Source organism: Microcebus murinus, chromosome 13 (assembly GCF_040939455.1).
Source record: "Microcebus murinus isolate Inina chromosome 13, M.murinus_Inina_mat1.0, whole genome shotgun sequence".
Taxonomy (NCBI): Eukaryota; Metazoa; Chordata; class Mammalia; order Primates; family Cheirogaleidae; genus Microcebus; species Microcebus murinus.
In genome coordinates this window covers 2,391,674-2,404,552 of record NC_134116.1, presented here as the reverse complement: position 1 = coordinate 2,404,552, position 12,879 = coordinate 2,391,674, and the positions used below count along the sequence as shown (strand labels likewise).

Sequence of the window (12,879 nt, the reverse complement as noted above, 5' to 3'; positions counted from 1 at the left end):
GACTGCAAATTAGGGCAACCTTTGTGGAAAAGAATTTGGAGATACCTCAAACAGCTAGAAATAGAAATACCATTTGACCCAGCAATAGCATTGTTGGGCATCTACCCAAAAGAGCATAAGACATTCTATTATAAAGGCATCTGCACCCGAATGTTTATAGCAGCACAATTCAGTATTGCATTGTCATGGAAACGACCCAAGTGTCCATCAATTCATGAGTGGATAACTAAAATGTGGTTTATGCTCACAATGGAATATTACTCAATCCTAAGAAATGACAGTGAGCTAGCACCATTTATGCTGTCCTGGATTAAGCTTAAGCCCATTATCTAAAGTGAGGCAACATAAAACATGGAAAATGGGCCTCACATCTACTCGCCATCAAATTGGTACTGACTGATTAAAACTATGGTTTTCAAATGGTGGCAATGCTCACCAGGGATTCGGGGCCGGGGGACACCCAATCTTAGGGATGTGTGAGCATTTTGGAGGGGAAGGGCATAACTCTAACCCTTCTTAGGGAGAGGCAAAGATATACAATGTAACCAAAATGTCAAACAAACAAACAAACAAAAAAGAAAAAAAATCTTTTTATCGGGTGGTGGGCAGGCGGGAGGGGAGAAGAGGAGAGGGGTGTGTACTTACATAACGTGTGCAGTGCGCACCACCGGGGAATGGGACACTCTTGAATCTCTGGCACATTGGGGGGAGGGAGGGGCGCAGGGGCAATATATGTAAGCCTAACAATATTTGTACCTCCATAATATGATGAAATAAAAGGAAGAAAAAATAAATAAAATATTAAAAAATCCTAAAAAAAAAGTTTTGTTTTTTCACAATTAGTTTTTAATATATTTAGATGTGCACTATGCTATCTTATCCAGTAACCACAGGTGACTATCTAAATTAAAATTAAACTTTGATAAAATTAAAAATTCTCAGTTACCCTAGCCATACTTTAAGTGGTCAGTAGCCACATGTGGCTTGTGGCTGCCATATTGGAAAACACTGAAATGGAACATTTTCATCATCACAGCAAGTTCTGTTGGCAATGCTGATCTAGAATGTAGTTGGCAAGCAGGGGTGATTTTGCCCCCCCAGAGGACAGTTGTCAATGTCTAGAGACATTTTTGGTTTCACAACTCGGAAGGTGGGTGTTCGACCAGCATCTGGTAAGTGGAAGCTAGTATGCTATTAAACATCCAATAATGCACAGACCCTCCCGCCAGCAAAGAGTCATTTAGCCCCAAATGTCAATAGTTCCGACAGTAAGAAACCTTGCTTTAGAATGTATTTTGTGTGAGGTGTGAGATGGGGAACTGATTATTTTTTCCTCTGACTAACTAGTAGACCAAACACCCCTATGGTAGTGAACCTTAAGCTGGAGATGTTTTTCCCTTAAGTGGCAGAGAAGATCCTACTGCTTTTTTAATATGATTTTTAAAAATTGACTTTGATTGTCTTACAGATTCATAGACTCTGTGAGTAGAGACAGCCTTGTCTTCCCAGTGAATCATGGCTTCAACTTCAAGGTAGGAGTGTCGTTTGACGAAATGCTTTATGGAAGTATTTGCTCCCATATGATTTTGGAAAGCCAAGTCTGTGACATTTTTAGCCCTTAGTCCTGCTGACCTCACTAAACAGTTGGTGTCCAGGAAGCATAATTGAGGAAAGGAGAGAAGAGAAATGGGAGAAGAATGGAGAAGAGATGGGCCAGACAGGGAGTTGTGTGTGGTATGGGTGTGGTCATGTAGCACAAGTGTCTATACTTAATATATTAATAAAAACATGACTTCACTGTCTTCATCTTTCAAAATGAAGACACCAAACAGTTGCCCCTGGGGTGCCAGAGTCCCCTGCAGGCTTTCCTATGCTCAGGATACGAATAGTCATGTGCAGAAGTTGTTTTAGGGTCTTAGGATGAGCAGGAGCTCAAGCACTAAGACTGGCAGGGCCCTTGCCCTGGCAGGCCTAGGTCTGCCCCTGTGAAGATGATGAGGCTAGGGCAGGGAAGGTGTGAAGGTAGCTGCTGTTCCCGAGAATCTGTCTCAGTCCAAGGCTCATAGGAAGGGCCCTCGGTTTCCTCTCCCTTCAAGCTGGTCTCTCCTCGTGACCCATGCACAGTTCAGATGTGTGAATACCCCATGTCCCTGAAGGTCAGCATGCAGGCTGGTGGAGTCAGTGTCCAGGAAGTGAGTTTGGGGTCAATGCAACCTGAACTCCAAAGTCCATGGGCCAAGGCCGGGCGCTGTGGCTCACGCCTGTAATCCTAGCTCTTGGGAGGCCGAGGCGGGCGGATTGCTCAAGGTCAGGAGTTCAAAACCAGCCTGAGCAAGAGCGAGACCCCGTCTCTACTATAAATAGAAAGAAATTAATTGGCCAACTGATATATATATAAAAAAAAATTAGCCGGGCATGGTGGCGCATGCCTGTAGTCCCAGCTACTCGGGAGGCTGAGGCAGAAGGATCACTCAAGCCCAGGAGTTTGAGGTTGCTGTGAGCTAGGCTGACGCCACGGCACTCACTCTAGCCTGGACAACAAAGTGAGACTCTGTCGCAAAAACAAAAACAAAACAAAGTCCATGGGCCAGTGTGCACTGAAGTAGCCTCTGCAGTAAATTTTTCTTACTTTCTTTTGGGTGGAGGGTCTTTACATGAAGGTTGGGGCCTGGAGAAGGGCACGGAACAGCAAACTGGGGCATCTGTGCCCAGTCTCCATTCTCCTAGCCAGAGTGATGTGTTTACAGCCTAGATATGACTCCTCACTGCCCTGTTCTATCGTCCCTGGGGCTTCCTGTGACAGCTGAACACCACTGGAAGTCCTGGCCAGGGCCCGCTGGAGTCCTGTAGGGCCTGCTTCCCACCACCACCTCTCTGCTGTCCGTCCTCACTCCACCTTCAGCCTCGCTGGCTTCCTTGTTCTGCAGACGCTGAGTGCCTTCAGCTTCAGGGCTATGCACCTGTAGTTCTTTCTCTCTGCTTGGGGAATCCTGTCTCCAGCTGTCTGCGGGGCTCACTCTCTCACCTACTTCAGGCCCCCATGCTGTCTTCCTCAGCCTTCCCTCACCATCCTGTCTAGAATAGCATCCCTAGCTATACCCCTTTATTGCATTCTCAGTCCCTTATCCAAGTTGGTATTCATCACTACCTGACACTGTCCTGTATAGCTACTTGTTTGTTGATCTGTTGTCTGTCTCCTCTAATTAGAACTTAAGTGTTATGCAGGTTGAGGGTGGAGTCTGCCCACCATTGGTGCTCATTAAATATAAGCACAGACAGTTCCTGACTTGCCTTGGTTTGATTTATGATGGCATGAAAATACTACACATTCAGTAGAAACCGTACTTTGAGTACCTATACAACTATTCTGTTTTTCACACTCAGTATGGTATTTAGTAAATTACATAAGATAGTCAATGCTTTATTGTAAAATAGGCTTTGTGTTAGATGATTTTGCTCAACTGTATGCTAATGTAAGTGTTCTGAGCACATTTTAGTTAGGCTAGGATAAGCTATGATGTTGGGTAGGTTAGGTGTATTTAGTGCATTTTTTTACTTAACATTTTCAACTTATAATGGACTTATTGGGATATAACCCCATTGTAAGTCGAGGAGCATATGAACCTCTTGCCATCCATTTGGTTCCTAAGTCCACAGGGTGAGAGTTAGAATGGCAAAAATTTCCATGTTTTTCAAATCTACTTGGCTTCTGAATTGCAGTTAGCATGCAGTAAGATAGCCACAGGGAGACATCTGAAAATGCTAATGTGCTAAGTTCTTGAATTCAGGTAGTGAAATTTCAAGTAGGAAGAGTTTGAGAATTTGGGAAGTGAAGGAAACTTCTGTTTGTCAAATAAGAGTACAGGAAGAGATAAGTAAGAGAAGTGCAGTCACAGAGCTGCTGGGACATGAGTCCCGTGCCCCACTGCGTCTGAGGCATGGCAGTGGGCTTTGCTTCCAGCGACCAGGGCTTCCCACTGCAATTGCTGTTACCTGGGGTGATGACCCCAGGATTCATCACCTGAAGGGATCGTCTATTCAAAACATTATTAAGAAGGAAAGGAAGTAGGTAATGCCTCCTCAGACTGCTTCTCATCAGTAAAACTCTGCACTTAAAAGTGTGATGTGTGTTTATCTGGAAAATTCACTCACCTGGTGCTGTGCCTGGTGGTGCCAGATATGTGAGGCTGTTCAAACAAAGGTGCTTTCGGTGGTAGCATTGCCCTGTCCTGCTGGGGTGTTGGCTGTCTGGTGTGGCTCCTCCTGACCTTGTTTCCGGTTGTTGCAGAGATGTCACTGCTGGGAGGGGCCTTCCCCCAAAGGTGAGGCCTGCGAAGCTGCTTGAGGTTCTGAGTGCTCTGGAGGAGGGAGAGTCCAGCAGTAGTAGAGAGGAGATTTTCATCGCACCGCCCGATAATGCCTCAGGGGAATTCACTGATGAGGACTCAGGTGATGAAGATGGTCAGCGAGGTGCTCACCTGCCTGGCAGCGTGCTGCACGCTTCAGTTTTGTCTGAGGAGTCTGGCACCAGTGAGGATAATGATGACCTGGAGCTGCAGCCGGCCAAGAAGAGGCAAAAGACTGTAGTAAAACCTCAGCGCGTTTGGACCAAAAGAGATATTCGACCAGAATTTGGCAGTTGGACAGCATCAGATCCTCATATTGAGGATCTCAAAAGCCAGGAACTGAGTCCTGTTGGCCTCTTTGAGTTGTTTTTTGATGAAGGAACAATTAATTTCATTGTTAGTGAAACCAATCGTTATGCTTGGCAAAAAAATGTCAACCTGAGTCTCACAGCCCAGGAATTGAAGTGTGTTTTGGGCATTTTGATTTTAAGTGGGTACATCTCCTATCCAAGGAGGAGAATGTTTTGGGAGACCTCTCCTGACTCACATCACCATCTTGTGGCTGATGCAATTCGAAGGGACAGATTTGAATTAATCTTCTCATATCTACATTTTGCAGATAACAACAAACTTGATGAAAGTGATAGGTTTGCCAAGGTCAGGCCTCTCATAGTTCGGATGAACTGCAATTTCCAGAAGCATGCACCTTTGGAAGAGTTCTACAGCTTTGGTGAATCCATGTGTGAGTACTTTGGGCACCGGGGCTCTAAGCAGCTGCACGCAGGAAAGCCCGTGCGGCTCGGCTGTAAGATCTGGTGTGGGACCACCAGCAGAGGCTACTTGGTGTGGTTTGAGCCCTCACAGGGCACACTGTTCACCAAGCCAGACAGGAGCTTGGATCTGGGAGGCAGTATGGTGATAAAGTTTGTGGATGCGCTTCAGGAGCGTGGTTTTCTGCCATACCACATCTTTTTTGACAAGGTTTTTACCAGTGTCAAACTGATGTCCATTTTGAGGAAAAAGGGGGTGAAGGCCACAGGAACTGTTTGTGAGTATAGGACTGAGCGATGTCCCCTCAAAGATCCCAAGGAACTGAAAAAAATGAAGAGGGGTTCATTTGATTATAAAGTTGATGAGAGTGAAGAGATCATTGTGTGCCGCTGGCATGATAGCAGTGTGGTCAACATCTGCTCCAATGCTGTGGGCATAGAGCCAGTGAGGCTGACCAGCCGTCAGTCAGGAGCAACTAAAACACGGACCCAGGTCCATCAGCCATCGCTGGTGAAGCTGTATCAGGAGAAGGCGAGGGGTGTTGGCCGGATGGACCAGAATATCGCCAAGTACAAGGTGAAGATCCGAGGCATGAAGTGGTACTCGAGCTTCATTGGCTATGTCATTGATGCAGCCCTGAACAACGCCTGGCAGCTGCACAGGATCTGCTGCCAGGACGCCCAGGTGGACCTCCTTGCCTTTCGGAGATATGTTGCCTGTGTGTATCTGGAGAGCAATGCTGACACTTCCTCGCAAGGGAGGCGAAGTAGGCGGCTGGAAACTGAGAGCCGCTTTGATATGATTGGGCACTGGATCATCCACCAGCACAAGAGGACCCGATGCGCCCTCTGCCACTCACAGACCAACACCCGGTGTGAGAAGTGCCAGAAGGGTGTCCATGCCAAGTGCTTCCGGGAGTACCATATCCGCTGACATCATGAGGTGTGCTTGTTTGCTTTCATGATGGGATATTTACAGCTAATTGAATATAGCAATTGGAGCACTTTTGTTTTATTTGTGTTGGGAAAAAGACCTGAATTCATGATGACTTAGTTTTATGTTTTCTCCCTAGTCACATTGCCGATATCTTTTTTATGGTGTTCTATTATGCCTACATGTAATAGAAATCAATATTTATATTAGTAATCTTAAAAATTTGCAGATCTGTTATACTGTTACTATTTAAACTTATGGACCCCTTTTTATTAAAATAAAAATCTTTCTTTGAGGTATATTTGAGTCTTAGTAAGAATAATCAAAGAAAAACTTGCATTAACAATAAAAATATGTTACCATTATATGCCATGGTTTATAATCTGAGATATTGGCAATAGTGTATAAATATTATATCAATATGGATTTCTTAATCATATTTACACACATTAGTCCAAGGCTATCAGACCTTGCAGGGATAATCTGTCTTGTATTTTTCAGAGGGCTAGAGTTGCAGAGTTCATATTTTCTTGATAAAAATATTTTCCTAATATCTGTATATCCATGTGGAATCCACTTTTATAAATAGTATGAGGTAAGGATATATTTTTCCCCCAATGGATAGTCAGCACAATTTATTAAAAATTACATCTATTTCCCCATTGATTTAAATTCCACCTTTATAAATTCCTGAATTTAGGAGGAACATACTGAAACAAGGAAACATTTTTATGTTGGAAAAGCTAGTGGAATGTATTCCAGAAGAATGAAATAAATACGTGTAAAAAATAGGTGTATCAGATATCTAAGAGAACATGTTGAATATCTTCTCTTTGGGAAGGAACTTTTTTACACCAGCATAAAAAGGGAACATATTAATAGATTTAACTGTATAAAACTGTAAAATTTACATTCATTATTAAAAATTAAATGCAAAAAAATTGGGAAAATTATTATGTTTGTAATAATATCCTTAGTGAATAAAGATCTCACAAACACATAGATGGCAAGAGAAAAATGTGCAATGTTTTATAAAAGGACAAATAATGGAAAATGAAAAATTAACAATGAATATATGTAAGAGACTGAGGTGGCAATAAAATGCAAAGAAAGGCAATTAGATACCTTTTATCATCAAATGCATTTGTTATTTATAGATAATTGCTGGTAGTGTGGGTTTGGAAAGGTGGCTGACTCATGCAGTACCTGAGGGAGTGTAAATTAGTACAGTGTATCTGAGAGTGATCTAATAAGTTATGTCCAAAATCTTTAAAATTGTTCATACTCATAGAATAAAGCAATGTTCAGTCCATAGTGTTATAAATAAATAAAAGAGGGAGAAGGAACAGATTCTCATTATGATAGAATCCTGCTTAATAAATGTAGAAGAAAAGATGGAAATATAACACTACTATTTGACAAATACCAACTGTGTAATTTTGCAGGCAAGAACTATCAGTGGATGCTACACTTAGTAGGCTAAACATCTCCTAACAAGATATCCATAGTTAGAAATGGAAAAAGCATTTACTCCTCAGTGGAGAAATCTGGCAAACACCCCCTCAACAAGCACTTCAAGTTAATAGCACCTGTAATGAGACATTGACATGACGAGTCTCTCCCCCAGCACTCTCCCCTCCCCCCCTCAATATGCTGTGCTATGTTATTCCTGCCCAAAATGCACAACATGAATTCCAAATGAGGAAACATGACACAAACACAAATTGAAGAACATTTTACAAAACAGTTGGCTAATACCTTTTGAAAGTGTCAAGGCCATGAAAGACAATGAATGTATGGAACTGTCCAAGATTGGGTGAGAGGAAGGAATTAATGAAAAAATGTAATGTGTGATACTGGCCTCAGATCCACAAAACAGATTTCAAGAAATGTCATTAGTGGGATAACTGATGAAATTTGAATAAGGTCTATAGATTAGTTAATAGTATCTTATAAATATTATTTTTCTGACTTTGATAATTACACATCATCTTGCGTGATTATGCAAGATGTTCACATCTGGGGAAGACGGGTAAAGGGTTTCCATAGTAGCTATGCCATTTTACATTCCCATCAGCAGTGCACGAAGGCTCCAATTTCTCCACACCCTCAACAGCACTTGTTACTTTCCATTTTTTTAGATACTAGTCATCTTAGTGGGTATGAGGGGATATCTCATTGTGTTCTTGATTCACATTTTCCTGATGATTAGTGATGTTAAGCATCTTTTCCATAAGCTTCTTGGCCATTTGTATTTCTTTTTAAAGAGAAATATCAATTCAGTCATTTATCTATTATTTGATCAGGCTATAGGTTACTGAGTTGTAGGAATCCTTTATATTATACATTCTACTACTGACCCCTTTCCAGATAGATGATTTGCAATTTGTGTGTGTGTGTGTGTGTGTGTGTGTGTGTGTGTGTGTGACAGGGAATCACTCTGTTGCCCACACTAGAGTGCAGTGGCATCGTAGCTCACTGCAACCTTAAACTCCTGGGCTCAAGCAATCCTCCTTCCTCAGTTTCTGCAGTAGCTGGGACTACAGGTGTGCACTACCACACCTGGCTAATTTTTCTATTGTTTGTAGAAATTGGGTCTTGCTCTTTTTCAGGCTGATCTTGAACTCCTGGCCTCAAGCAATCCTCCCACCATGGCCTCCCAGAGTGCTAGGATTATAGGCGTGAGCCACAACCCAGCTTGATTTGCAAACATTTTTTCTCATTCTGTAGGTTGCCTTTGTCTTTTTTTTTTTTCCAATGCATGCACATTTTTAAGTTTGTAGTTCAATTTGTCTATTTTTGCTTTTGTTACCTGTGCTTTTGGTGTAATATTTAAAAACACTTTGCCAAATCCAAGATCATAAAGATTTTCTCCTGTATTCTTTTAGAAGTTTTATAGTTTTGAGTCTTACATGTAGGTCTTTCATTTGGAGTTAATTTTTGTATATGGTATAAGGTAAGGTCCAACTTCATCCTTTTGCATGTGTATATACAGTTTTGCCAGCACCATTTGTTGAAGAGATTCCTTTCCCCACTGTGTGATCTTGGCACACTTGTAGAATAGTGCTTATTTTGGGGCTTTCTTTGCTGTTCCATTGGTCTGTGTGTTTGTATTTATGCCAGTATCACACTATTTTGGTTACTATAACTTTGTAATATTTTTTGAAATTGGGGCATGTGAAGCCTCCAGCCCTGTTCCTTTTCAAGATTGTTTTAGGTATTCAGGGGTATAATATTAATAATTAATATTATATATGAATGTTAGATTTTTCTTCCTATTTCAGCAAAAAATGCCATTGGAATTTTGGTACAGATTTCATTGAATCTGTAAATTGCTTTGGGTGGTATGAACATGTCTTCCAATCCATGAACACAGAATGACTTTCTATTTATTTATGTCTTTCAGTAATTTTTGTAGGTATCACTGTATAAGTCTTTTGCCTGCTTGGTTAAGTTTATTTCTAAGTGTTTTATTCTTTTGATGCTGTTGTAATTGGTATTTCTAAATATTTTGGTTTGGGATTGTTTATTGTTAGTATATAGAAGCACAGCTGTTTATTGTGTGTTAATTTTGTATCCTCCACTTCGCAGGACTTATTAATTCTCTTTTCTTTCTTTCTCTTTTCCCCTTCCTCTCCCTCCCCCTCCCCTCTTCTCCTCCTCCCTCTCCCTCTCTTTTCCACCCCTCCCCTCCTGCTCTCCCCTACTCCCCTTTTCCCTCTCCCCCTTTCCCTCCCTCCTCTCCCCCTCTCCCCTACCTCTCCCTCCTCTTCCTTCTCCCCTCTCTTCCCCTCTCCCTCTCCTCCTCCTTCCCCTTCTCCTCTCCCGCTTACCCCCTCTCTCCCTGGCCCTTTCTCCCTCTCCCTCTCCCCCTCTCCCCTTTCCCCCTCTTTCTCTCATCCCTCCCTCTCTCCCTTTCTCTCTCCCTCTCCCCCTCTTTCTCTCTCCCTCTCCCCTTTTCCCTCTCTCCCTCTCTGAGATCTTTTTTCTTTTCTAATGTAAGCAGTTGCTGTTATAAACTTTCCTTTTCATACTGCTTTCACTGCATCCTATTATGTTTTAGTATGTTGTGTTATTTTCATTTGTCCCAATTATTTTTTGATTTCCTTTGTTATTTTTTCTTTTACCCATTGGTTGTTTAAGAGTGTGTTGTTTAGTTTCCAACACGTTTGTGTATTTTCCCATTGTTTTTCTGCTGTTGATTTCTAGTTTCATTCTATTATGATTAAAAAGATACTTGTGTGATTTCAATTTTCTTAAAGAGTCTTTGCTAAGACTTGTTTTGTGGCCTAACATGTGGTCTATCCTGGATAATAGTCAATGTGTGCTTGAGAAGAATGTGTATCCTGCTGTTATTGAGTGGAGTGCTTTGTATATGTCTGTTGGGTCCATTTGGTCTATGGTGTTTTTCAAATCCTTCAATTTCTTATTATCATTTGTCTGGTTGTTCTACCTATTATTGAAAGTGAGGTATTGAAGTCACTTACTGTTATTCTATTGCTATTTCATCCTTTAATTCTAGCAATGTTTGCAGTATATATTTGGGAGCTTTGGATATTAGGTGCATATATATTTATTGTATCTCCTTCATGAATTCACCCCTTTATCATTATATAATGACCTCTTTGCCTTTAGTGACAGTTTTTTACTTAAAGTATGTTTGATATAATTATGGCCACCCCTTCTCTCCTTTGGTTACAATTTTCATGAAATATCTTTTCCCAGCCTTTCACTTTACCTTATGTGTTCTTATAGCTAATGTGAGTCTCTTGTAGACAATGTATAATTGGGTCTTTAAAAAAAATCCATTCAGCTATTCTTGGGAGAAAATATTTGCATGCTATATATTCGACAAAGGGCTGATAACTAGAATCTATATAGGACTCAACAGGAAAATCAACAAGAAAAAAATCAACCTCATTAAAAAGTGGGCTAAGGACATGAACAGAAATTTTTCAGAAGAAAACAGACTAATGGCTAACAAACATAAGAAAAAATGCTTAATATCTCTAATCATCAGGGAAATGCAAATCAAAACCACAATGAGATATCATGTATCTCCAGTGAGAATGGATTTTACCAAAAAGTCCCCAAACAATAAATGTTGCTATGGATGTGGAGAGATGGGAACACTCACACATTGCTAGTGGAACTGCAAACTAGTACAACCTCTATGGAAAGTAGTATGGAGACACCTCAAAGAGCTAAAAGTAGAACTACCATTTGATCCAGCAATCCCATTACTGTGCATCTACCCAAAGGAAAAAAAGACATTCTGTGAAAATGACATCTGCACTTGAATATTTATAGCAGCACAATTGCAAAGATGTGGAAATAACCCAAGTGCCCATCAATGCATGAGTGGATTAATAAAATGTGATATATGTATAAAATGGAGTTCTACTGAGCCACAAAAAAATGGTGAACTACCTATTGTATTATCCTGGATGGAGCTGAAGCCCATTCTTCTAAGTGAAGTATCACAAGAATGAAAAAACAACTGCCACACATACTCACCATTAAATTGGTACTAATTGATCAACACTAATGTGCACATATCGAAAGTAACATTCTTAGGGTGTCTGGCAGGTGGCGGCAAGGGGAAGAAGGGACTGGTAAATTCACAACTAACAAATGTGGTGCATGCTGTCTGGGGGATGGGCACGCTTGTAGCTCTGACTCGGTGCAAAGGCAATTTATATAACCAAAGCGTTTGTATCCCAGTGATATTCTGAAATAAAAATAAATACATAAAAAATTTATTCAGCCATTCCGTTTCCTTTGATTGAGGGCATTAACTCATTTACATTTAAAGTATTGACAAGGAAAGACTTCATATTGCTCTTTTGCTGTTTTCAATATGTCTTGTAGCTTTGTTGCTCTTTTCCTCTCTTATTGTTTTCCTTTGTGTTTCATTGATATTTTGTAGTGACATACTTTGATTCCCTTTTCATAAAGTTTTGTGTATCGTCTATATTTTTTGGTTATTATGGGGGTTACATACAATATTTTAAAGTATTAATAATCTATTGTGAACTAACAACAACTAACTTCAGTTACATATAAAACCATATTCCTTTATATTTGTGCTCCCCCAGCACTTATTGATATCACAAATTGGAGTTTTTAAATTATGTGTCCATTGACATAGATTTATAGTGTCTGTGCTTTTGTCTTTTAAATTCTAGATGATAATTAAAGGTATTTGCACAAACATTTCAGTACTACAGGATTCTATTAATATATTTGTGTGTTTATTTACCTTTCACAGAACTTCATATTTTTCATATGGTTTTGTGTTGCTGTCTAGCATCGTTTTGTTTCAGCCGGAAGGACAAAATTTAGCATTTCTTATAGGGAAGGTGATGAATTTCCTCAGCTTTTGTTTATCTGGAAAAGTCTTTTTTTTTTTTTTTTTTTTTTTACACAGAATCTAAGTATTTTTCCAAAAAATATACCAATGGTCAATAAGCACGTGAAAAGATGCTGAACATCATTATGCCTTAGGGAAATGATAACCAAATCCACAATAAGGTCTTACATTTGAGTCTTTAATCCATTTTGAACTGATTTTTGTGTAGAGTGTAAGAGAAGGGTTCAATTTCATTTTTTTGCATGTGGAGATCCAGCTTCCCCAAAGCCATTTATTGAAGAGTCTATCCTTTCTCCATTGCATATTCTTGGCAACTCTGTTGAAAATTAGTTGACTATGTATGCATGGGTTTATTCCTGGGTTCTCTATTCTGTTCCACTGGTTTGTTTTTATGCCAGTAGCATACTATTTTGATTGCTATACTATAGGTTTGTAATACAGTTTGAAACCAGAAAG

General features: G+C 40.4%; 1 protein-coding gene across 1 annotated transcript in view; it reads left to right on the top strand.

Moving 5' to 3' along the window:
• Nucleotides 1-9,433, top strand: part of PGBD2 (piggyBac transposable element derived 2) — a 32,340-nt gene extending 22,907 nt beyond the window's left edge. The window contains exons 2-3 of the mRNA XM_076009241.1: nt 1,469-1,532; nt 4,289-9,433. Of these exons, the coding sequence (XP_075865356.1) occupies nt 1,516-1,532; nt 4,289-6,050 (1,779 nt within the window). The 5' untranslated portion in view covers nt 1,469-1,515 and the 3' untranslated portion in view covers nt 6,051-9,433. The remainder of the gene's footprint in view (nt 1-1,468; nt 1,533-4,288) is intronic.
• The last annotated feature ends 3,446 nt before the right edge of the window (nt 9,434-12,879 follow it).